Consider the following 27996-nt stretch of genomic DNA (forward strand, 5'->3'; position numbering starts at 1 on the left):
TTCGTTTAAGTTATTTATTTTAGCATCAATAAGAGTTTGATGATAGTCGATATAACTCTTTTTTAAATGGGGTTTTAACATTTTAGCCTCTGTTTTGAAGTTTTATTTTCCTCAATAAGTTTTGATGTCAATACCTACAATTTTATTTATTTCATTATTAATTAATAAAATCAAATACAAGACGGGGACTTCCTATTCCGTCCGCAATTAGGCACCGTCCGTATTTACACGAATTTCCCCTACTGTTCCCAGCATGTGCTAACAAATTTTATTTACAAACAAAGACATGTGCTTTCAAATAGAAAATAGAAATACGCATGCGTGTGCGCATGTTTTATCACGTAGATACAACTACCAGTTCCTTCTGGTAATATTTTACGTGTGTAGTAATCTGTGGATGTGAAAATAGAAACAATAAGACTTTGCCATATTTTTGCCATTCTATTTTACAACAGTTGGATTATTGAAGGAGTGAACACTACAGTACAGTACTTTGATTCTAGAAATTTAAACGTGAAATTTTCATTCATAATTCGACCACGTGGTTTTCTACATAGCGTGTACATGTGTTTTCCCCTGTTTCCATAAGTGGAATACATACACTGTACGTCTTGCGTCATCTTATTAGTAAAGCGGAGATGTCTTCTTGAACTCGGACATATTTCAATTTATAATACACGTGTTGTACAACCTGCAGCCATGCCTTCAAAGGATAAATACGATGTTGTCGGACAGAATGAGAAATCTGCAAAAGATGCTAATAGTTCAAATTCAAGTATACCAAAGGATGAGGTCAAGTTACAACAGAAAATCAGTTTGTTGAATGGTGTAACTGTAATCGTAGGGAGTATCATAGGATCTGGTATATTTGTCAGCCCTAAAGGAGTTCTCGAAGGGGCTGGAAGTGTAGGCTTGTCTATAATAGTATGGGTTGGCTGTGGTTTATTTTCCATGGTTGGGGCATACTGTTATGCTGAACTTGGAACCTCTATAACAAGATCTGGAGCAGATTATGCTTATATTTTTGAAGCATTTGGACCATTTTTAGCATTTCTTAGATTATGGGTTGAATGTATGATTGTGAGACCATGTTCACAAGCCATTGTAGCTATGACTTTTTCGTATTATATTATTGAACCGTTGTTTCCAGATTGTGAGCAGCCAGACAATGCCATTAGACTTCTTGCAGCAATTTGTATATGTAAGTTATAAATGTACATGTACATGTAACTGTTTTCAAAGCTTTATAAGATTGATACATGTACAATGTAAGTTGTTGACCTTGTTTCAACTTCTTGCAATGTACTTGTATTAGATTTACCAAAGGAATATTATTAAAGGTATTCATAAAATGTAGAATGGAAATTAAATGGCGAATGTGTCAAAGAGACAACCTGACTATACGTCCCTATAGAGAAGAAAAACAGCCCAGCCCTTTAAAGCCAAAGGGTCTTCTGGGGGGTTCCTCATTTCCCGTTTTCACGACACAATAATTTGATTTTCATGTTTCACGCTTACGAAAAATCGGCAATCCCGCGTCACGCTTAGACCCCAATGAGACCCACCTTCAACACAGAGTCACAGTAAGAAAGTCCAGAAACCTAGAGGCCTGCATCAGCTGGCCCCTACATTTGTAAATAAGATGTGTGCTAGTTCAGTAAAAATGAACTAAAATTAAAAATCATACAAGAACTTGCATGAAATATTTGCCCTGGACATTAAGCAACCAAAAATCAATCATTCAAGACTAACAAAGGCCAGAGGCTCCTGACTTAGGACAGGTGCGTAAATGTGGCAGGGTTTAATCTTATGTAGCATGTTTAGTGAGTACTCAACCCTATACCTACAATGTATAGCCGATGTAGAAAAATAAATGAACAGCAACATATGCACAGTAAAACTCAGTTCAAAAGAAGTCCATGTCTGATTTCAGTACAAAATGTATGTTCTGGATTAATCAGTTTTATGTCCAGTTGCAATTATTACATGTCTATTCAGGGTGAGCTGGTGTTTTAAATGAGATGAAGGCACAAATGTAGCACAAAGGTGTCACAGCAAAAAATTTGGATATCCTTTCAAGAAGTCATAATGATTTGTGACTGAGCATGACTACGAATCCTTCTTTGAATAACGCTGGCATTCTTAGCAGAATATTTAAAGTCATTTTAGTGCTGAATTGTTATGCAAACAGCCATTAATCATATACAAGTAACGTAACATGTGTATCAACAACTAAATACATGCAAGTCTTAAAAATAAACTTTTGGAACCACCAAATGTTTGCTTTTTGTAAAAATTTGTATAGATACATGTAATTCTATTGGACAAACATGTACATTTGTGTACAATGTAGTACATACATGTATTGTTGCATCTTCAATAGCAAGTAAAACAAATCATTGTATATTTATATACATGTAAATTTTAGTAGTGTAGGATATCAGGATTTAACAGCATTCTGTTAGAGCTATTGTCAAAAATTATTGGAATGCACAATTCAATCAAAAATTGTTTGAGCATTGATTTTGTTGTTGAACTTGTTGATGATCACATTGAAAGGAGGTCTGAAGGTGACTTACGGAAGAGTCTGACGAACCACATGATCAACCTATAAAATCAATATTTCATCAATTAACACATTTTAATAGTTTCCTGGTTCAAAATTTATAATATATGAAATTTCATGTATTTGGTGATGGTTCTTTCAAGTCAAAGGATTATAAAATATACATACATGTAATATTAAATCAATTCTCTAGTAAAGGAAATTATTACAACACGTGGGTTAGAATCAATAAGGGGAATTAATGGAAGATTAATTTAGAAACGCATAATGTGATGTAAACAACATCAGTGTATGCATGACGTAGAGAAGGGTTTGGCATTCTGATGATGCAATAATTAGGTTTATCTGTGAAGCATTAGTTTTTTGTTACCAGTTTCATGCAGTTTTGTTTCTAATTAAGAAAATAAATTTGGTAGATCTTTACCTTTGATATTTGTTACACATGTACAAAGTAAATAAGTAAGGGTCAAGCAACATACATTACATGTACATACAATGTATAGTTAATTTTTTAAATCAATACAATTATTCACATGATTAACTATCAAAAGAATAAATAATAAACAGGAACAACATTAAATCTTAAAATGAAATAGTTGACTGTGACCTCCATGGCATTTTAGCCCGAGATACATTCTATATTTTCTAAAGATTGTTTTATGAAAGTATTTATACAATGTACATGTAACATAAACAAACCCTTTGTTTTCTTGTATATATATATACATGTATTTATTCGTTCTTTGTGCAAATTTATTCGTTCTTTGTGTAATCATACTTTTTTTGATTGAGTTAAGTCTGCTAATTGATATTTTATCGTATGTTTTTATATGTTGTGATGTTATGCTATTGTTTCAGAAAAAGGGAGAAGGTTTGGGCCCATTAAAACGTTTAATCCCGCTGCAAATGTTTGCACCTGTCCTAAGTCAGGAATCTGATGTACAGTAGTTGTCGTTTGTTTATGTAATATATACGTGTTTCTCGTTTCTCGTTTTGTTTATATAGATTAGACCGTTGGTTTTCCCGTTTGAATGGTTTTACACTAGTAATTTTGGGGCCCTTTATAGCTTGTTGTTCGGTGTGAGCCAAGGCTCCGTGTTGAAGGCCGTACTTTAACCTATAATGGTTTAATTTTTAAATTGTTATTTGGATGGAGAGTTGTCTCATTGGCACTCACACCACATCTTCCTATATCTATGTAAACGAATATTTAATCATTTAAAAAAAACAAATTTAAATTGATACACACATTAGTTTACATGTACATTTGTACATGTACATGTACAAAATGTACAACAAATTAATGGTTCTGTCCCCATTCATACATGATCAACTTTTATGATTGTCATATAAATGAAAATTTTAATTTGATAACGACAGATTCAATGCATGTACAAAAAATTGCACATGTATGTGTCAAAATTTCACAAAACATTTCTAATGCTAACCATTGTAATGTTGCACTAATACATTTGATTGAGGTTTTATCTAAAATTCTATATACCATTACTATTCTATATTCTGATATATGTAATATGTAATTAAAGAAATTGTGCATTGACTATCGGATACTAACATCATTTTCATTCTCTTTTATAGTGTTACTCACATTTATCAACTGTGCCGATGTGAAGTGGGCGACTCGAGTCCAAGATATTTTTACATATGCTAAAGTTGGAGCATTGATACTAATTATAATAACAGGATTTGTACAGTTAGGAAGAGGTAAGCATTTACACAACATAGGATTGAAGCAAATAAAATTCTTTGTTGCATAAGTCATAGAATAATGTATTAGCATTTTCAGGACATTCATACATTTATGATTTGGTCCAAATAGAATTGAATTGTAATATTTTATTAGTCATCTGTTCAAATAAAAAATATCACTTAACTGGACCAAACCAATTTTTACTGGCTTTTATCCATTAACCAGTGACCATGGAAATTACTGATGCTACACTTTTGATAAAAGTACCATTCAAAACAAAAGACAAATATATCATTATATATTGGACTAGTTTTTGGCATACAAAGTTCTGTTAGAAGTGCTCTACATGTACATTTCTTCAGTATATATACTTGCAATACAAGGTCATTTGATCAAAACAAAGCTTATCAGTGGTGAATAAGAAGACAGATCGGTTAAGGTCAAATTTGCCTATTACATTGTATTCATTCTTACAAGAAAGTGCTTAATGTACATGATGAAGTTCAGATCAGTCACCTTACATTTGTCAATGATCTCCACGTATATGAAAATTTGCATGTACATAGATATATAAGAATTGGTTTAAGTGCCAAGGAGACAGCCTTCTATTCAAGTAACAAATTATTAAAAGTAAAACATATAGGTTGATGAACAGACTTCAACATGAAGCCTTGGCTGATCATCAAGCTATAAAGGACCCCAAAAATGTCTGGAGTAAAATCATTCAAACAGGAAAACCAACAGTTTATTAACTTTAATCTATATTAAAAAACAAGAATCACATCAACAAACAACCCCTGAACAACAGGTTCCCATAATTTTGGACAAAAAGGTTACATGAACCTGTGACCAGTGAGTAATCTTGGAGACACACAAACTCGCTTTCATATATTTTTTATACAAATGAAAGTATTATCAGTTAACAGTAATTGAAATTATCATCAGAACAAAGATAGTCCAAAGGAGCAGGTTCAGTAAGGGCAGATTTTGGCCTCAAACTTCAGGTTCATCTAACGAAATATATTGGGCCTTTTTTAAACACTTTCAATTTCAATTGTCTATTTCAATTGATTCAACTAGTTGAAGTGAAAGATTTGTAACTGATTAAGTCATTCAAAATGCTCCGATTCTTACTGAACCTTCTCCTTTTGGCTTGATCTGTTATAGAAATTTTAAGAGTATGGTCATAGAAAATGTCTGTAATATGTAGGTTTATTTTATTGCATTATATATACATGTATATAAAAGAAGTAACTGTGCTCATGGTCAAATTTAAACAAAGTATATATAGTAGTTTCAAATTCACCAACAGTAAAAATTGACTCTTAAGGTTTATATGTTTTTCTATATTTGAATTAGTAACATTTATTTTTCAGGTGAACATGAAAACTTCCACAATCCTTTTGAGCACACAGAAACTAATATTGGTAAAATTGCCATGGCATTCTATTCTGGGTTATTTGCCTACAATGGATGGTAAGTTGAAATCATTATCAATTTGAAATTATCTAAGGTCAGTGGACTAGGTCAATATATTTCTGTAGAAATAATGTGCAATCTTCATTAGGCCCATTCTCAATGAATATTTATACTGAAACAAATACACCTGTTGTTCTAGCTGGAGGACAATTGTTAAACAAAAAAGGTTTATTAAACATTGGTTTTACAGTACACCTAATTGATGAACATTGTAAATGATGAAATGTATTTTTGTTAATTGACCAGCAGGTGGTTGATTGTTATACCTTTTTATTCCTATATCATGTATATGTCTGACACCTGAACAGGTGCCAAATAAGGTATTGTTTGTAAACATCAACTAATAAAAGAACTGTTAGGTGTATTTAATTCTTTGTTTAATATATGATGTCCATCATAAAGTATTTTTAAACTTGGCATTGATCCTCAAAATTTAAAATTGCATCATATAAAACATTTTTAGTTGTAAATCTAATGAAAGAAATTTTGGTAATAAATGAATGATGCAATTAAAATGACAGAAAAATATTTATAATTACAAGACTGTTTTGGCAGGCCTTCTTTATTTGGAATTATTTCTAATGTCTGAATGTCATAAAATAGTACTATTTATTACATCATCATAAGAATGAGGAAATGATGTGGTATGATTGCCAATGAGGCGTTAATTTGTGGGAAGTAAGCAACTATGCTTATTACATCACGTACATCATGCACTATACTACCGTGTACTTGTGTAACTACAATAAAAGTAAATTATGGTTGTGAGAATTTCCTTTTATCCCTAATTTTACGCTTTTCTGTGCACGTTTTGCCCAATGTCACAGAATCAAAGTATAAAGTCTATTGATCTCCAGAAGAGTATTTAATGATAAGACTACTGTCATGTAATGAGGACTTGTTGGACATTTTTAATTATAATGGTCCATGTTGCATTTTATAGTGCACCATTTTGTGCACAATGACAGATTTCTTCACATAATTCAAATTACAAACATGTAGGTAATTCATATACAGTTGGTCTGAACGTATCATTTACAAAAAACTGTACAATACAAAAATTTAAAGCTTTATACTTTTATTACTTTATTATGTCATTGCATTCAACCAAGTACATGTATGATAGAGTCATCATAAATTCAGGGCTGAAACAATAAATCTTGTACTAACAGGTTGTTTTGTCATGTCAGGGCTGATAGGTACTTATTGCATAAGCTGTGTTTTTTTTTGGTCAGAAACAGCAAGTTAATCACTTTCATTTCAGTGCTATTTTTAGGTTACTAAGTGAACATTTATAGTGTGTTCTTATGACTTTGGCTGATGATTGTATTATATTTTATTGTTTGCTTGACATTCTCTCTCTCTTCTTTTGTTTTGCAACTATCAACATCAAACAGTTCCTGTTTAAACAGGTTCTCAGGTCAGGGCTTTTGGTGATGACATTGTCTTATGAGATTTCACTCAGAAATAACACAGCCCTTTCTGAATCTTCACAGGATAACAGGTCAGGGATTTGGCAATTAATTACAATGTCTAGAGAGGACCAGCAAACCATTTCTGGTACTTGAGAGAAGAGTACATGCCATGGTTCTCCCTAGTAACTTTTATATGATTGTACTGCTTTACGAACAATTTCTATAGTTAAGCCTGAGGTTCACAAAGATTTTACTTAGACAGGTGTTGTAGCTCCACTAAGAAGAGTATTTTTACTGCTCTCTTCTTTTTGTCCTCCTGTCATACAGATATAAGATTTATTTCTAAACAATTATGCTCAACAATTCAATAAATATTTGTTGCATATTCACATCCTTCCTTTAAAACATCTGGGTCATTTTCACCTTAGAATATGCATATACATGTACATGTACTGGATTTGGGGACAATAGTATTGGGTCAGTGTGTAATATTGAGATAGACATATTGTGAAGGATTTATGATATCAAATCCAATCATATTATTTTAATGGATATAAAGCTGTGCACATATAACATGTAAAATAGAAATGACATTGTGCAATCCAACTGCACAACATACCCGAGATATCAAACATGACTTAAGATAAATTTGTAAATAAAACATATATACTGTAATACATAATGCACAGCAAGAGAAATTTGACTGATTCCTAGAATTTTAATGATATATCAGGAAGTATTTTTAAAAACCTTCTGAATAGAATAATACACATTACATACAATGATATAATAGAATAATACAAATTTCATACAATTATATAATAGTATAATGTGAAACTATTTAAACCTTCTCCGAAGGTTATCTTGGTTAAAGAGAAGTGTATTTTAATTTACTAGTAATACATTTTGTGACAACAAATATTTGACCAATTACTAAAAAAAAGTCTATTATTACTCTGCTATCATGGCTATGTTATATTGTTTTTTGTTTGAATTTTCTATGTTGTCAGAAGCAAGAATATTTTGTATACAAATCAAATAATTACAGATATTGTTGAGTGGGCCCTGGTGTTTTTAGGCTAAAAGCATTTATCTTCAGATAAGTTTATTTAATGTGCACCATAGGGTTTTTAGACTAAGATCATTTATCTTTAAGATGGGATTATTTGATATGCCAATTAATTGATTGTCTGCAGTTATTAACTTAATGTGATCTCCCTATTTCACTCATGTTAATCTTGATAAATAAAAGTATGGAAAGCCAATGGTTATAAATGGTTGTAGAACTCTAATGGTACATTTATTGCATGACTTGTGGATAAATCTGTTCAACAGTCAATATGGTTTCTATTGTTTGGTACATGATTAGGTAATCAAGTATAAGGTACACAGGCTTGGAGAATAATCATCAGGTTTTATTACACCAGTTTAAACTGCATTTATAACAAATTTTGATGAAAAATCAATCTGTTTTTATACGACCGCAAAATTTGAAAAAAATTTGGTCGTATATTGCTATCATGTTGGTGTCGTCGTCGTTGTCCGAATACTTTTAGTTTTTGCACTTTAACTTTAGTTTAAGTTAATAGAAATCAATGAAATTTAAACACAATGTCTATGACCACAAAAGGAAGGTTGGTATTGATTTTCGGAGTTTAGGTCCCAACAGTTTAGGAATTAGGGGCCAAAAAGGGACCCAAATAAGCATTTTTCTTGGTTTTCGCACCATAACGTTAGTATAAGTAAATAGAAATCTATGAAATTTAAACACAAGGTAACTGGTTTATGACCATAAAAGGAAGGTTGGTATTGATTTTGGGAGTTTTGGTCCCAACAGAATAAGGGGCCCAAAGGGTCCAAAATTAAACTTTGTTTGATTTCATCAAAATAGAATAATTGGGTTTCTTTGATATGCCGAATCTAACTGTGTATGTAGATTCTAAACTTTTGGTCCCGTTTTCAAATTGGTCTACATTAAGGTCCAAAGGGTCCAAAATTAAACTTAGTTTGATTTTAACAAAAATTGAAATCTTGGGGTTCTTTGATATGCCGAATCCAAACATGTACTTAGATTTTTGATTATGGGCCCAGTTTTCAAGTTGGTCCAAATCAGGATCTAAAATTATTATATTAAGTATTGTGCAATAGCAAGTCTTTTCAATTGCACAGTATTGCGCAATGTCAAGAAATATCTAATTGCACAATATTGTGAAATAGCAATTTTTTTTTTAATTAGTTATCTTTCTTTGTCCAGAATAGTAAGCAAGAAATATCTAATTGCACAATATTTTGCAATAGCAAGAACTTTTTTTAATTGGAGTTATCTTTCTTTGTCCAGAATCAACTTGAATCTTTGTTATATACAATATACAATGTATATTCACTTTTTACTACCAACTGATAAATTAAAATAATCTTTACCATTCAGTGATAACAAGCAGTTTTTTTACATCTTAATATTTTATGATGTATTTTAAATGAGTAGTTATTGTTGCAAACTCCATTAGAAATTTTAATTGAGATTAGTTTTGGAATAAGGGAAAGGGGGATGTGATTAAAAAAATTGGGTTCAATTTTTCTCATTTGAAATTTCATAAATAAAAAGAAAATTTCTTCAAACATTTTTTTGAGAGGATTAATATTCAACAGCATAGTGAATTGCTCTAAGAGAAAATAAAATTTTTAAGTTCATTAGAACACATTCATTCTGTGTCAGAAACCTATGCTGTGTCAACTATTTAATCACAATCCAAATTTAGAGTTGAATCCAGCTTGAATGTTGTGTCCATACTTGCCCCTACCGTTCAGGGTTCAACCTCTGCGGTCGTATAAAGCTACGCCCTGCGGAGCATCTGGTTTGAACTTGTATAGAAACAATCTGTTTTTATTGAGTTTGCAACTTTTCCAAGTTTGGTAACATTCATTTTCTACGGAAACCTTGCTTACAATTATTTATTATTAAAGTTGCCACATAAAAAAATCTTAGTTTTATTCTTTCTCTTAATGTTTTTTGTAACATTTTTTATATAATATTGAGAATGGAAATAGGGAACAAACCAAGCAAAGAGCAAAAAAAAACAGTTGAAGACCACCAATGGGTCTTCAACAAGGTGAGAAAATCCCTTACCCAGAGATGGTCTTCAGTTAGAATGTGTACTAGTTCAGTAAAAATGAAGGTGGCACAAAACTCCAAAACATATGTAGATGAACAAAAATTTAAAAAAAACAACATGCAAGACTATGTTAAATGAATTTAATTTTAAATTTTTCATTTATTACAGGAATTACCTAAACTTTGTAATTGAAGAATTGAAAGATCCCTACAAGTAAGTTTTATGTTTGATAAGAGGTCACAGGAATTCATTTTTCCTAGCCATGCTAGGGTTAGCGCTTTTGCCAAGGGCGAGCAAAGATGTCTGACAGAAATAGGCCAAATCAAGTTCATAGAATCTATGAAAATAGAAAAATCACATCAATAAAGGTTAATAAATGGAATGAATTTAAACATTTGTAAATGATTGGATCATGTTCTATGGAAGCTATATATGTAGTATGGGGATCACACACATGAGACACAAGTTACATGTATAGACATTAGACTTTTAGCTCCAATTCTGACACAGGAATATAAACCATATTTCTTGTTTAAGAAATAGTTTATATGATAAGTCCTGTGTGGTCTTTGAATTTCAGATTGAAATTTCGTTTGAAATTAGGAAAACAATCATTTTTTGCTCCTGGGTTGCCGTCCTTTGCAGTTAACACTGTTATTTCTATCACTTTGAATCCGTCAGAGTGAGTTGTTGTTTCATTGGAGGTATAGCGTTCTAGTGTTTTAAAAAAAATATGTGTTTAACAAAAAAATTGTCTAAAAGAATATATTCTAGAGCAACAATTTATAAAAATAGACCGAATGAATTAAAGAATGACAATAATAACGTTGTTAATGAAGTTATGAATGGGTGTCCTCATGAAAATTATGAGTCATTAATTCCACCATGTTATGGAATAAAGAGATCTATAGAATATTAATATTTTAACAACAAAATGACAACAATGTTAATGTAATGATTAGAGGTAACATCTGTTCTATTGTTTATTATATATGAATGAAATGTCAAAGTTCGCCTCATTCGCATAATGTTGTGACATATGTTCATTGATTATTATTGGTGTCGTACATGCATAGTCGTACATGCATAGTCGTACATTATACATCACTAAATAAAATGGACTTTGGTTGAACCCTTTAAAGTTAATCTCCACTAGGTTTCATTAAATCTGTTGGACCTAACATGCCCAGAAAATAATAATAAAAAACCTCCATTTATTCATAATTTCCTCTTACAATGACTTAAGTAGCTTGTTGAAGCTAATATTGAAAGAGCCCACTCTTGCATCAAAGTAGGCTAAAATTTGAAACCTTGGAAATCAATAGCTTGAGTATTAGAAGGTATATTGTGATTGATAATGCATAGGATATGTGTAGGAGAAGCTAGGCTGAGTAAATTATATATGACATACGTGGATTTAAAAGTCAATATTAAATCTTTATGTTTTATCATAGCAATCAAACATTTTGAAGCTCAGAAAGGTTTGATAAGATAAAAAAGAATCTTCATGAAATCTTTGAAATCTTTGATAAGATAAAAAAGAATCTTCATGAAATCTTTGAAAGATTTTAATTTAAGTTTCTCTAATTCTATGGAAATTTATCCCTTTCCAAACCCATTGCATAAAAAAATTTAACCAACATGTGGTTGCCAGTGATCTCAAAAGATCATTGGATGATTTTAAGGGTCATGACCTTTTTGGTTAACTGAATGAACAAAAATATGCTATAACAGGTGTTAATGATTTGATAAGATAAAAAAGAATCTTCATGAAATCTTTGAAAGATTTTAATTTAAGTTTCTCTAATTCTATGGAAATTTATCCCTTTCCAAACCCATTGCATAAAAAATTTTAACCAACATGTGGTTGCCAGTGATCTCAAAAGATCATTGGATGATTTTAAGGGTCATGACCTTTTTGGTTAACTGAATGAACAAAAATATGCTATAAAAGTGAAAGGCACTCGAAGGGGATTTTCTGTTAACAAAAAAAGAAAATGTATTTTTTAATCCTATACTCCACTCTTATCAATGTAAGAATCTATATATGAACAACATCTTTATAGACTTTATTAGAACCAGTGTCGGAGCATGCTTTGTTTCCATTTGAGAACTTGAACTAAAAATCAGAATTCTTGGCTGAGAAAGTCTTTATAATATGTATGTGAAAAGATAGTTATCTTATGCTGTCCAGATGGATAAATTTATCTGTAAATTTAACTGAAGTGATGAAGAATGTAAATATAAATATTTCCCCCCCCCCCTTTTTGATACACATACATGTAGTATTAAGTTTAGTTTATGTAATCTTTAAAGGGGCACTAGCTGTCAAATTCATGGTCACCAATTTGACTCAAATTCTCATATTTGATTAATAACAATGTAAAACATTTATCCAATCTATCAAACGTTTAAAATAAACAGTTTACAGAGCATGGGGTAGATGATATGTAAGTTCGTTTCGTGTGTATTTAAATCCAGATGCCATCTAATTAACTATCGATTTGACCTCAGATGACCATATAAGCGATGTAAACACAAATAAAGATATGAATAGGTTAAACCAGCACGTGCAATTGGATTTTTATAGGTCTGTTTGATTTGAATTTATAGATTAAAAATAAAAGTTTCTCATTGTTTTTAACCGTATAAGAATGATTTATGTGGATCGAATTAGTAATCAAATGATTTACCGTAGTTTCACTTTCATTGTTGACATTTTTGTTCTTTAAATAACCAGTTCACGTACAATGCATGCGTTGTCAGTCTCTAGCTAAGGGGTTAAATTGAAGTTCACATGAATTAGAATGATGATGACGTATTCACTTGCAAGTGAATCAGTCAAAAATTATGTATAATCGCTTATTTCAACAAAATTAAAGCAAATTGATTGCTAAAAGCAAATTATTATTTCTTTATTTCTTTATTCCAATTGAATTAATGATTAATCTTAAAAAAATCATACTTTATTTTTTTATATATATCGTAGCTAGTGCTCCTTTAAGCTTTGTAAAAAAATTGAAAAAGTGGCTGTCATTTTAATACAATTCTAATTGAATTTTGGCTTTTTTTTTTGAAAATCTAATCTCTTTCACCCAAATTTGATATTTATAAATTAGACAAAGTGGCTGTCATGTTAACAATTCTACTTGAAATTGGACTTCTTGGTGAAAAATAAATCTTTTTCATCTATTGATAATATTGATAAATGAAGTAATCTTAAGTTTTAATGTTGATAAGACAAATCATCTTCTCCTTTAAATTGAATAAACAGGAAATCTACAGATATGATACAAGTACAATTAGATAACCAAGTTGACTTCTTGACCGCTGTTGTTAACTTTGTGATAAATAAATAACTGACCAGTCAGGTTTTTTTTTAAATTTAAAAAAATAAAATGTGTCTAATTGTTCTAAATTTGTCCTGGATATATAAGGTCCTCATCATGACTATTGTGAACAAGAAAATTTAAAAGTAAAGTGCATCAATGTCTTAAAATACTCCAAATTAAATTGTAATTTGAAATGTAGAAAATCAATATGAAAATGCTGTGCAATTTGAGAACTAGAACTGGATAACATTTTCATAAAATTGGAATGAACTTGAATAACCAGTCCTACTATTAAACTTTAATGGGTTATCTAGCCAAATTTCTCAAACCAAATAGAAATATAAACTAAATAGAAAGGAGTAGATCCTACTCCTTTGGCTAAAGACTTGCATATCATTACATAACATTGATTTTGTTAGATATATATTGCTTGGCTCTCAGTTTAGTTAAGTTGTATGTTTTAGATACACCCTGAGGGTGTGATCCCTAATGAATGTATCCAATTTAGACAAAGATATTATTGTCAATGCAGAATGATAGTTTTCAATAGTTTTGGACAGGAGGGGGTCTTTCAGGAATTTGACTTGATGTTATTGAATAGCATAATACATATCAAATTCATCTTGGTGTTAATGTGAATAAAAGTTGAAGTTCATGTTAATGGGGCACAAAAACTATAACAAACAAAAACAAAAAGCCAACCAGAGGTCATTACCATTAACATCCGAGAGGTCAACATCTTGTCCAACATATGGCAAGCATTAAATCACCCTTAGCTTACAAAAGTGGTGAATTATTTTAAAAGAGATGAGCTGTCAATGTCAACATCAAATTCCCCATAAATGGCATTGACTACAAAAACACATTAAGATATGACCAGAAAAACAACCACTGTTATAACGATGAGAATTTTTCATTTTATTACAATTTAAGGGTATGATGTATACAAATAGATAAATTAAAATATGAATAATGAACTAATGAAAACGTTATATATTTGAGTTTTTCTAAATTTTAAGTTTTTTTCCCATTAAATCTTAATGCTCTTTATTTATACAATGTTATAAGCTGTTATTTGCTTTTAAGAGGAGGTCACCCTTGATAGGTTTTACTGTAAATAAAAATTTATTTAATCGTCATTAAAAAAAAATAATTTAAGAATTTGAATATTTCATAATCATGGATTTAGATCTTTTCAAACAAAACCCTAATACTTCCCAGGTCATGTGGGTGGACCATTTTATTGCTTTCAGTCGAAAAGCTCTTAACTATGCTTAAAGATCTGTTTAAATAGGTGAGAAGGAAATAAGGTCCATTGGGTTTCTCTTGTTATGAATTAATCCTTTCCTGTTTATTTCTAATACGGTTAATAAATAAGGGCAATAGTAGTAAATCCCTGTTTAATTGGCAACAGTCTTTAAAATGTTGTTTACATAAAGTAGGAATTTAATAGAACAAATATTTCTAGGTGAACTGCATACATTTCTACTTTATCTTTTTACAATAGTATTTGGATAACCATTATTCATAACCATTATTCAAAGTAACTACCTTTCAACATGAATTACTTGGAATCCTAATATTTTAAAAGTTCAAAATTAAAAAAATTAAAAAACAGGGCTTGGAAAGGATAAAAGAATTTTAGGTTTCATGATCTGTTAGATAAAATTTTGGCTGCATTTTTCCAGGAACTATATATCAAGTGTTTCCTGAAACTAACTGTTATTAAAGTTTTATTTGAGGTTGCTCATGTAGTAGGTTGTTTTTTATGCCCCACCTAAGAAAGAAGAGGGGCATTATGTTTTCTGGTCGGTCCGTCTGTGCCGTTTCAGGTTAATAGTTTTTGGTGAAGTTGAAGTCAAATCAACTTGAACCTTAGTAAACAAGTTCCTCATGATATGATCTTTCTAATTTTAATTTTTGACCCCAATTTCACGGTCCACTGAACATAGAAAATTATAGTGCAAAGTTCAGGTTAAATTTTTGGGGGTCAAGGTAGTTTTTGATGAAGTTGAAGTCCTATCAACTGGAATCTTAGTATTCATGTTCCCTATGATATGATCTATTTAGTTTGAATGCCCAAATTAAAGTTTTGACCCCAATTTCACGGTCCACTGAACATGGAAAATATTATTGCGAGTGGGGCATCTGTGTGTACTATGGACACATTCTTGTTTTAAAATTCTTTGCTTATCAATTTCTTGTTTTCCAAATATTTATATACATGTACTCTTACACTTAATGGCAATTAAAGAAATTTTGCCACATTAAAACATATAAACTTCTTTCCTGAATACAAAGCTTGTTATAAATATAATTTTAACATCATAAACCTAGACCTAGGTTAAGGGAAATTACTCTTAAAATCATCAGTATGTTTGTGTCAACCATTTTCATAAATATATTCTAAGCTTCTAGGTTAAATAGAGATTACTTCCAATCTGTTTCAGGTAAATGCTTAAAATACATAGATGATTCTTGACTTTTACAAACGCATAACTGATTTAATGAGTTATCTCCCTGAACCAAGGTCTACCCCCTTAAGTTGAGATTAGTTCATGTAATTAGTAAGTGATAGTCATCCATGGATATAAAAAGTTCATTGTCTGTACAGGTTAATTTGTAATTTCTAAACATTTATATGCTATACATTAGTTATGTAGTACATGTATAGTGTTATTAACTGGTTGTTTCTATATTGGTACTTTAATAGATTTGAGGTGAGCTGTATTGGATCCTAGAATCAACTTTTTTCGTTTTGGCCCTGTCTGAAAAGCAATATCAACTCTTGATTTATATTGACAGGCAACATCATCACTATTGCACTTGCTGATTTATCAATATTTGGGCTGATTTGATCATTTAATAATGTTTGCCTTTGTTTTAATTTACATCTCTTAAAAGAATATTTTATTACAGAAATTTACCAAAAGCCATCTGGATCTCTATTATCATGGTGATGACTGTGTACACTCTAGCCAATATTGCCTATTTCACCACTGTCACCAGAGTGGAGATCTTGAGTGGCAGTGCTGTTGCTGTAGTAAGTATACACTCTAGCTAAATTATGAAAAGCAGTAGAAGGCTGTGGCAAATCAGCATTCTACTTGAGATAATTAGTGGCAGTAAAAGAGTATGGCAAATCAGCATTCTATCTAAGGTCATGAGTGACACTGCTGATATTCTTCTCACAATGACTTTTTTCCTTTCATCAGATAAGAGTTTACGAGTGAAAATGTTGTTGCTGCAGCATTGTTATTTCCTATTCTACAAATTATAGATTACTGCACCAAGATGTATTGAAATATTAAACAAATGATATAAACTTGAAAATGGAAATGGGGAACATGTCAAATAGGAAGAGACAACAACCCGACCAAAGAGCAGATAATAGCCGAAGGCCACCAAAATACCTTTATAATGAAATTACAGATTGAAAAACAAATCCAGTAAAGACAACATAAATAAGATTACTTTTTCTTTTCACAGATGTTCTCCCAGAGGTTGTATGGTGTCATGTGGTGGATCATGCCGATCTTTGTATCACTCTCCACTTTTGGAGGTGTAAATGGTATCCTGTTTACCACCTCAAGGTTAGTATAATTCCCTACTGACTCAGTCTCTATTCTTCAGTTCTGATATCAACAGTTTTAATTATTATATATAGCAGAAACTTCCAAATACAAAGTTTAAACATGAAACAAAGGCTTTGTATCTCTTTTAAAAAGTAAAAGTTTGAATGTTAAACCAGTATAAAATTAGCATTGACTACATTTCTGAGGTCATTCCAGTCACTTGATCAGATAATGAACAATTATCATTAAAATCAAAGGTTTTAATAATATATTTGATTCAGGTGAAATTTTGCCCCCGATATGAATATTTTAAGGAAACAGTACAGCTTCTTACATTTATTTAATAATATTCCTTCAAATGTCTTCTCAAATGAACATTAAATATTTGAATATATGTCAAAGACACAATTTATCTTGTACCTTTTATGTTTTGATAAATGATTGCAAGTATGTAATGAAAATTAATTATAACTATGTATATTATTTAATTTCCAGATTATTTTACGTTGGTGGTAGAGAGGGCCACATGCCACAAGTGTTAAGTTATGTATCTGTAAAGAGATTGACTCCAATGCCAGCCTGTATATTTATGGTAAGTACAGATCAATCAATTACAAGTATAAACGAATACAGATTCTATTTCCATACCATGATAACAGTTTCAAAAGCAGGATTTTGTCTGAATGGGTTCATTTAAATCTGTATCCTTGTAGCACGATTAAATAAAAGTGCTAATTAAAAGTGAAAAATGATTTGACTTTTTACATAATAGTTTAGTTTAAGTTTAAACATATTTGTATATAGTGGATTGGGAAACAAGTTTTGCAACTTGTATCAATCCCAAAGGGTGCGAGTGCTGCCTTGTAGGGGCATTAGCCTACTCTTTTTCGAAATCTACAAGGGTGTCTTTAACGTGCAAGAGATATGGCTCTCTCTTAACACTGGTCAGCCATTTATCGTCCCCTTCCGACGGACTATCATCATTTCTCAAGACCATACTCGCAAATGGTGTCAAGGGAGAGTCGAAAATTGAGTTCCTGAAATTTTCATCCCGAATGGGAATCGAACTTGAAACCTTTGTGTTAGTAGTCTGATGCAGTAACCACTACAAAATACTGTAAACGATTGACAAGTCAAAAAATGTAAAATTACTTCCCTTAGATCACAAAAAAAGAATTCAAAATGGCTTTCCATCATGGTCGTACATGTTGTCATGTTAAAAGTTCCCAGTAAAACTGAAATATTTTTTAAATATTATGCTTTTTATAGTGCATTTATCTTATGTGTGCTCTGTTTTCATTGCTGTTTTCATGCACTATATAAACTGTCTATAAGTTCTTTAAAATGACTTTTTATTTTATTCACAGGGTATATTATCACTATTTTACCTGTTGTCAACAGATATGTATGCCCTAATTAATTATGTGGGCTTTGTCAACTGGTTAGCTATAGGAATGTCCATTGTAGTACTGCTGTACTTCAGAAAAACTAGACCAGAAATGAACAGACCTATTAAGGTAAGTCTAGAAATAAAACAAGTTACAGCTGATTTCATTTAGTGTGTATGCAAATGTAATAACTTTGGTTAGCTTGCTTGTTAGCTGAAACCTTGAAGTCATTATTAGGTCAGGTATACTATCCTCCTTTCAAAGTAGCCTGGTCCAACAGACAGATAGATTGATCATCTGTCTGACTAGTCTACCCTCGAAGAAGGGTATTATTCCTAACCTATTAATGACTTCATGGTTCAGCTAGCAAGCAAGGTAACCAAAGATATTACCTTTGCCTACACACTCAATGAAATTGGCTGTAATGTAAACATCAAATTGGTATGATGCAAGTGGTTCAAGTTCTCTGCATGAAAAAAAGAATAGGATACAGAGTTTACATGCTTTGTAACATGGCACAATATACCACATATATAAAGTAAAAATATATCTTAAAGTGTTATTGAAAAAAAAAAGTAAAATCCCCAAAATAGCGAATTCTGTGGAAAATTTGCAACAGTAATCAATTGAATAACTCCTACATAATATAAACATGCAACAATATAAGGAAATTAGTATCCAGTTGTATTAATAGTGACTTGTCTAATATTTCAGATATTTTTTGGCCCTGTTTATTTTTCTGGTGAACTTGTTCTGGCCTATATTATATGTGTGTATGACTATATTTTCCAGGTGAACTTATTCTGGCCTATATTATATGTGGCTATGACTGTTTTCCTAGTTGCTTTACCATTCTATGCCTCACCAAGAGAAACCAGTAAGTGATATCATAGTGATGCTCTGTAAAGTTGAAATAAATAATTAATTGTTACCATATAAAAAAAAATGTGGAATGATTGCCAATGAGACAACTCTCCATAAGAGACCAAATGAAACAGAAAAGAAACAACTATAGGTCAGCTATATAAGGCCCTGAAATTGAGAGTAAAAAATCCTTCTGTAAAAATGACTTCAAAGTCTGCCATCAACAGCATATTCACCAAAGGACAAGAACCTTTCAGATTTAACTAAATTTTATTTGGATTTAATGTATACACAGGTGCTTGTTTTCTTTATATCAATTGTTTGTTTGAAAGTTTTATATATGTAGTCTTTGTTTTATCTTCCTTGTTATGAGTGTTACATGTGTTCATTTTGTGATATTTGTTTTTTCAGCCTATGGTGTTAAAATGATCTGTACGGGTATTCCAGTTACATGTGTTTATTTTGTGATATTTGTTTTTATACCCCCGCTTTAAAAAGGAGGGGTATACTGTTTAACCTGTCAGTCAGTCCGTCCGTCCAATAAATATTTTTCGTCGCATTTTTCTCAGGAACTACAATACAAGGATTTCTGAAATTTGATTTTAGGGTTTATCTAAGTCAGCTATACCATGTGATGCGTTTTCAGATTGATCACTTGACAACTTCCTGTTTACCGAACACTTGTATGATTTTACACATGATAGCCAAGTTGAAAATTTTCGTCACATTTTTCTCAGGAACTGCAATACAAGGATTTCTGAAATTTGGTTTCAGGATTTATATAAGTCAGCTATACCGTGTGATGCGTATTCAGATTCATCACTCGACAACTTCCTGTTTACCGAACACTTGCATGTTTTTACACTATTGATATTATCCACTTGCAGCGGGGGTATCATCAGTGAGCAGTAGCTCACAGTTACTTGTTTTAGCCTATGGTGTTATAATGATCTGTACAGGTATTCCAGTTACATGTGTTGATTTTGTGATATTTGTTTTTTCAGCCTATGGTGTTATAATGATCTGTATGGGTATTCCAGTTACATGTGTTTATTTTATGATATTTGTTTTTTCAGCCTATGGTGTTATAATGATCTGTTCGGGGCTTCCAGTTACATGTGTTTATTTTGTGATATTTGTTTTTTCAGCCTATGGTGTTATAATGATCTGTATGGGTATTCCAGTTACATGTGTTTATTTTATGATATTTGTTTTTTCAGCCTATGGTGTTATAATGATCTGTACGGGTATTCCAGTTTATATCATATTTATAGCATGGAAAAATAAACCAAAGAGTCTAACTAATATAATAGGTAATTTTATGATTAAATATTCGTAAAAACATAAAAAATATATTATCACCTTGGGTTTTCTGAAATTATCTGTCAGACTAATGTCATAAATGTCTCATTGATTTAATTATTATTAATAGAAATAGGGTTGTTTGTATTTAAAAAAAGAAAGAACAAAGCCTTCAGTTGATATTTATAACCATTTCAGAAATTAAGATATGACTGCATAGAAATATAAAATGGGAGATTGCAGCTGTTCCTTTGATTCTCATTTACAAACCTGAAAAAAGGGGAACAACTCAAAAACAAACTAAAAAGTTGACGGTCAAATATAATGTTTATAAGGTATAATGATAAGGAGATGTTGTATGATTTAACAGACTAACAGACAATGATTCAAATATACAGGTCTACATACAAACTTCAAACAACAAACAAATGTATACCATATATAAAAACTGTTTAAAGAGAGAAACCGACCCAATATTTTCACTACAAAGTCTTAATCAAGAATATATAAAACACATGTATAAAATTTATTTTTAGCTCACCTGACCTGAAAGGTCAAGTGAGCTTTTCTCATCACTTGGCGTCCGTCGTCCGTAAACTTTTACAAAAATCTTCTCCTCTGAAACTACTGGGCCAAATTTTACCAAACTTGGCCACAATCATCCTTGGGGTATCTAGTTTAAAAAATGTGTCCGGTGACCTGGCCATCCAACCAAGATGGCCGCCATGGCTAAAAATAGAACACAGGGGTAAAATGTATATTTTGGCTTATATCTTTGAAACCAAAACATTTAGAGCAAATCTGACATGGGGTAAAATTGTTAATCAGGTCAAGATCTATCTGCCCTAGAATTTTCAGATGAATCGGACAACCTGTTGTTAGGTTGCTGCCCCTGAATTGGTAATTTTAAGGAAATTTTGCAGTTTTTGGTTATTATCTTGAATACTATTATAGATAGAGATAAACTGTAAACAGCAATAATGTTCAGCAAAGTAAAACCTACAAATAAGTCAACATGACCAAAATTGTCAGTCAACCCCTTAAGGAGTTATTGCCCTTTATAGTCAATTTATAACAAATTTTCGTCAGTTTTTGTAACTTGTACAAAAATCTTCTTCTCTGAAACTACATGGCCAAATTAAACCAAACTTGGCGATAATTATCATTGTGGTATATAGTTTGAAAAATGTGTCTGATGACACCGCCTACCAAACAAAATGGCCGACATGGCTAAAATTAGAACATAGTGGTAAAATGCAGTTTTTGATTTATATCTTTAAAACTAAGACATTTAGGGCAAATCTTTCAAGATTTAAATGTCCATCAGAATAAGATCTATCCCGTCGCAAATTTTCAGATGAATCTGACAACTCGTTATTGGGTTGCTGCCCTAAAATTGGTAATTTTAAGGAAATTTTGCAGTTTTTGGTTATTATCTTGAATACTATTATAGATAGAGATAAACTGTAAACAGCAATTTTGTTCAGAAAAGTAGGATCTACAAATAAGTCAACATGATACAAATTGTAAGAGTACCCCTTAAGGAGTTATTGCCCTTTATAGTCAATTTTGAACAAATTTTCGTCATTTTTGTAACTTGTACAAAAATCTTCTTTTCTAAAACTATGCGCCATATTAAACTAAACGTGGCCACAATCATCACTATGGTATCTATTTAAAAAAAGTGCCTAATGACCCCATCTACCAACCAAGATGACCGACATCAGTAAATACAGTAACAGGTGAGCGACACAGGCTCTTGAGAGCCTCTAGTTTTCATAGTTGATCAGATAATATTACTATGTATATAAAAAGAATATGAGGTATGATTGTCAATGGTTTATTTTAACATTATCTCTTTTCAGACAAAACTACATTACTTCTACAGAAGATACTAGTTATCATGCCTGAGGAGAATGTGGTCAGTATAACAGAGGAAATGAAGCATGAACATGCTACATAGACTAACATTTAGGAACTGTGTTCACACTGGTGATTTACATCATTGACATAGCTTTTTGTTGATTTCATGAAGATGAACTTACTTTATGTAAAGTATGCCACATTCAGATTGAAGTTTTGTTACTGAGATGTTTGGAATTCCAATCCAGTTAGTTAGTGATATGTAAAAATACTTTTAGGGGGTTTAATTTTTTTAGGATTTTTAATAACTTGCTTATATTAATGTTTATGATTTTTCAAAATATTGTTCAGTGTGTTCAAGTAAATATAAACATGGAATCATCTGTATAATACTAAAACATTTATGTAGCGCAACAATATTTTTTGAGCATTTCAGTTAACAGTGGAGGAGGGAAACAGGGAACTTGTGTAAGAGACAACAATCTGAACAAAGAGCAGAAAACAGGCCAAACCTTATTCAATACAGTTTAATAGCAATATACATAACTTTGGCTTCATACACAAAAATGTTTTGTAATAATTTTTTTCTAAACTAAAACTTGATTAAAATCCTGATTAATTTTTTCTTTGCTTTGAAGAAAAGGCTAAAACCGCCATGTAAAAAAAAAAAAATCTTAGTAGAAATGATTTTACTTTTTAAGGTTTGATAGTAATGTGCAGTGTATACAGCAGTGCTTCTCAAAAACCACTGTTCAAATCATTCCATTACTTATGGGTTTATAGCCATATTTAAAAAAAAATATTGTTTAGCTGTATATTTATGGATAATTTATTGAAACATTGTAATGTTATGTATATTTTTATTAATAATTTATATTGATGTATTTTTATTATGAAAAAATAACCATAGAACTTACATTTGTTTTCTTACTATCAGACTGTCTGGTATTTTATCAGTTATTGTTTTGTTTTGAATTTGTTTTTGAATATTAAAAACAAAACTTAATGCCAGGATTAAAATTTTGTACACCAGACCTCTATTTCATCTACAGAAGACTCATTATTTACACTTGAATAAAAAAAGACTAAAAGGGTTGAATAATATTGTTTCAATATTTATTATTGAATAAATGTATATTTAAAATGTACTATCATTTGGACATGTTATTTAATGCTTACTGTGACACAAATATTAACATCTGTTAGAAAACTTGTTTATTTAGTTATTTTTGTTGGATTTTATCAAATGCACTTTGTTATTGACATAACTAGTTTATAATTAGTTTTGGGAAAAGCCAGTTAACAGAAATGTTTATTTTTAGATCTGCTTTATTGCATATTTATTTCATTGCCAAATTTTTGGGTCCGCTTCAATTCATTAATTCATTGCCAAAATCAGATTTTTCACAACCAGTACATTTAGCATTATAATTTCATCTTTTGAATTTATTCAGTTTACTTAGTTTGTCTGCTCCCATTGAGTTTCTGTGTCCATTCTATGAATGTGAATCAGGCAGTCTTTTTGCATAGGTAATATTTAAGAATTTGATTTCGAGACAAAAGTCTTACAAAGGACTGAATATGAAAATAAGTTAGTCTACTGTACTTCCATGTAATTCAAGAGGTTTTTGCCTCATATAAATCAATATCATAGAAGTTATACATGTATTCTCATTTATTGCTGTGTGGCCTGTTTAAAATGTCCAACCTTATCTAACGCTAATATGTGCTTCAAATTGTAGAGGTCAACTTAACAGAATTGAACATTTGACTTTTAATGTGTTGTCTTCGTGGAAGTTATTCATGGGTCAGACAAATTATTATTTGTTAACACAACAAGGACAAACAGATGCTTCCAGTATGGTCCCCTATATGCCTATTCCGGTGTATATATAAATTTACCTGTTTCTATTTCCAGAATTGTGCTGTCTTGTTTATTCTTTGTGAATGAGTTTGTTTTACTGCTCATTAGATATTTTAGCTTGTTTACTTTTGTTTTATGTTAAGCCATGGATTGTTATTTGTTTACCTCCAAATCTCACAATGATTCTATGTTGAATTATTTTAGAATCTTATAAAGTGCCGATTTTATCCTTTTTGTTTTGTTTGTATTTTATATATTTGTTTGGTTTTTGCATTTTAGTTTGTTTTGTTTAATGCTGTGCATTTGATTAGCATACTTTGGTTTGTGTAATTCATAAATCAAGATCTCATTTTAGATAAAAGTAGTTACCGTACATCTACTGGTCAAGGTTTAAAAGTAGAGTTACCGTACATCTACTGGTCATGGTTTAAAAGTAGAGTTACCGTACATCTACTGGTCAAGGTTTAAAAGTAGAGTTACTGTACATCTACTGGTCAAGGTTTAAAAGTAAGAGTTACTGTACATCTACTGGTCAAGGTTTAAAAGTAGAGTTACCGTACATCTACTGGTCAAGGTTTAAAAGTAGAGATACCGTACATCTACTGGTCAAGGTTTAAAAGTAGAGTTACCGTACATCTACTGGTCAAGGTTTAAAAGTAGAGTTACCGTACATCTACTGGTCAAGGTTTAAAAGTAGAGTAACCGTACATCTACTGGTCAAGGTTTAAAAGTAGAGTTACCGTACATCTACTGGTCAAGGTTTAAAAGTAGAGTTACCGTACATCTACTGGTCAAGGTTTACTGTGCTTCACATATCATTTCTGAATGAGGCTAAAAGGTGAGAACTTAGAAAAAGTGTCAAGTTGTATGAATGATTGGGAGAGAAAGCATGGGTAGACAATTAATTTTATGGTTTCTGTTAATTCTGAAATGTGTTGTGTGCAGGAGATCAGTTTATGCATAATAAGTAAAATCCTGAAAAACAATCTTCATAAATTATGAGTTAAACTGATTACTTTTGACTTGGTTGTTTATTTGTTGCCATTCATAAAATTGTCTGATGTTTCAGATTTTAAAGCTAAAACTATTATTATTAAAAGGTAAATCAATTAACTATGTACTATATAATGTCAACTCCACATTGTTACTTCTATATATATTACAATTTAAAAAAATGTGTTTTTAAACATATTTTTTTTTCACATAGAAGATACATTTGTATATTTAACTTGATCTAGAGTTGTCCTTTCTTGGATGGTGTCGTGAATTAAAGAGTTTAAATGATGATTTCTGTTTTATAGTTCTGATCTCACTGCCACATTTACATTAGTAAATGGTGTATAATCTGTTGGTACTTTTACATCTATTTTTATTTATAATTGATTTTAGAAGTAATTTGTTATTTATAGTCATTGTTAATCATTAGTTAAGTAGTTTTCATTTAGTTGTTATTTTAGAATTCCAAAAATATTTTTTCCCTGTGTAAATTTTGCAAATTAAGATAAAGTTGTGAATTTTAACATTTAAACCGATCATGGATTTCTCACAACTACAATTAATAACATAAATAATTTATTTTCGTAGTTAACCCTAACAATTGTTTCTCAAGAGATAAGAGACTGATACTAATTTCATGATTTTATTGTATTTTAACATGCCTTTTTCATGACTATATGTGTTCATTGTTTGGATTTTAAACATAGCTCCACAGCTTGTATAAGTGTTTTATCATTTTTTGTCACTGTTATTCATGATTGAGGGCATTATTATTTTAAAGAATGAAATATTTTCAGCATTTATGGTTACTTTTTATAATCAAGGCAGCAGTTTGCACAATTAACACCAAGCAATATGACCTGGGTCCTTAGATTTTTTTCTGAAAAGAGACCTCAAATGTCATATACATATAAATAAAATGTAATATTATAAAAGTCTGATTAGTCAAAAAAGTCCCCCAAAAAAATTTGTAAAGAGACAGCTTGCCAATTTATTTACTGAATCACTTCTGTAGGTGTTTTAAACAAGATGGGGATAAATCGTATTTTAATGATTTGATTGATTAATATGATTTTCATATTTCAAGTGATTTCATTTTATCAACAACAACAAAAATCTGATTATAGAAACACAAGGTATATTAACATATGGGAAAATTATGAAAAGGGTTAAGATTATAGATAGTTAAAAAAAATATTACACAAACTGGGGATGCTTTATAATGTTGTGAAATGTCAGCAGTTCCTGCTCTACTCATGGAACAGGACATTTATTGTATTAATTCAATTACTAAGAATTATTGTCAAGTAAAGTATTCCAAGGAAACCATTTTGATAGAAAAACATCGTTCCATTATGTTTTAGGATTATTATAGAAATCCTGTGACAACAAAATGATGTTATTCTTGAAGCATTTGATATTTCACTGATTTGATGCATTTGGGTCCTTCATGTTTTGGTTCTTTTTTATAATTCATTAAAAAAAACTTGTATTACTACTACCGGGTCATCATTCTAAATATCACATGTATTCACATGGATTAAACATTTGCTGTGCTAAGTTTTTAAGTTTGCAGTTGAATATTTTGAAATATGTAAACACGATTTTTGAAAGTTCTGTATAATTTACTTTGATTATATTATACATGTAATCTAATTAACATAAAAAAAAATGTTTTTTTGTTCTAATATTAAAATATTTTAGGAAAATGTTCCTGGTTTAACACATGATTGCTAAAGAGAACAAAATGTTAGTATAATTCCATAAGCTTCAGATTTATTTATCATTTTTTTTTAAACAGAACTAATTAATATTTAAATTTAGCATTGTAGTACCAAAAAAAGTGACTTTGAAAGAATTTATTAAGGTGAATATTTGGCCTGCTCATTAATAATAAAATGTATGAGTATGACTCTGTAAAATCAATGACTGCTTAAACACTCTGGACAAACTTTTACTGCTTAAAGTATGTAGTAATTTATTCCCATGACACAATGACATGGGTTTGTACTCTTGAATTCCTCAGCTCTCACCAATGTATAAAGGATTTTTAACAAGTACAACATTTAAATATTTATAGTACATGTATTGTGCTAGATAATATCACTGAAATTAACAATATAGTACACAGACCTTGAATTCAAATTATAGACTATATATGAAAAAAGTTCACAACATAAAACTGGTTGATTTATTACATACCGGTATTCAATTTTTGTTTTATAGATAACTATTTTTGTAAATAACTATGAATGAAGTTTCTATTTATTGAGTGATTGTGCCGTGTATGAATCGATTATCATCATAACAATATCATTGCTGTCTATATATAGAATAAAGATATCAGTCAAAAAGTATGTGTTGGTGTTCATCATTTTGACTTACTTGCCAGTATGATTGGCATACCAAATGAAGCAGGAAATACTTACCCTTCCAGAGAACCTGATTTTGCTCTGGGTTTTAATATCAGGTCTAAAAGAGGAAAGTTTTAGTTTACATTGTTTGTTGTATCGATACAGATTTATAAT

The 27996-nt window shown here is 30.7% G+C and overlaps 1 protein-coding gene across 1 annotated transcript; it reads left to right on the forward strand.

Annotated features, from left to right (window-relative positions):
* The first annotated feature begins 354 nt into the window (after positions 1 to 354).
* Positions 355 to 27822, forward strand: LOC134707955 (large neutral amino acids transporter small subunit 1-like). The gene is made up of 11 exons (XM_063568138.1): positions 355 to 1201; positions 4166 to 4291; positions 5654 to 5753; positions 10453 to 10497; positions 16536 to 16659; positions 17106 to 17209; positions 17687 to 17783; positions 18559 to 18708; positions 19372 to 19456; positions 20664 to 20756; positions 22611 to 27822. The coding sequence occupies exons 1-11, from the start codon at positions 700 to 702 to the stop codon at positions 22706 to 22708; spliced, it is 1524 nt and encodes a 507-aa protein (XP_063424208.1). The 5' UTR covers positions 355 to 699; the 3' UTR covers positions 22709 to 27822.
* The last annotated feature ends 174 nt before the right edge of the window (positions 27823 to 27996 follow it).

Source organism: Mytilus trossulus, chromosome 2 (genome assembly GCF_036588685.1).
Source record: "Mytilus trossulus isolate FHL-02 chromosome 2, PNRI_Mtr1.1.1.hap1, whole genome shotgun sequence".
NCBI classification, from domain to species: domain Eukaryota; kingdom Metazoa; phylum Mollusca; class Bivalvia; order Mytilida; family Mytilidae; genus Mytilus; species Mytilus trossulus.

What these genes read in the sequence shown, in the direction of transcription:
- LOC134707955 (XM_063568138.1), top strand. Translation starts at nt 700, where the DNA reads ATGCCTTCAAAGGATAAATACGATGTTGTCGGACAGAATGAGAAATCT. An exon ending in AAATGAACAGACCTATTAAG is followed by an intron (nt 18,709 to 19,371) that starts GTAAGTCTAGAA and finishes TATATTTTCCAG; the next exon opens with GTGAACTTATTCTGGCCTAT. An exon ending in TGCCTCACCAAGAGAAACCA is followed by an intron (nt 19,457 to 20,663) that starts GTAAGTGATATC and finishes TTGTTTTTTCAG; the next exon opens with CCTATGGTGTTATAATGATC.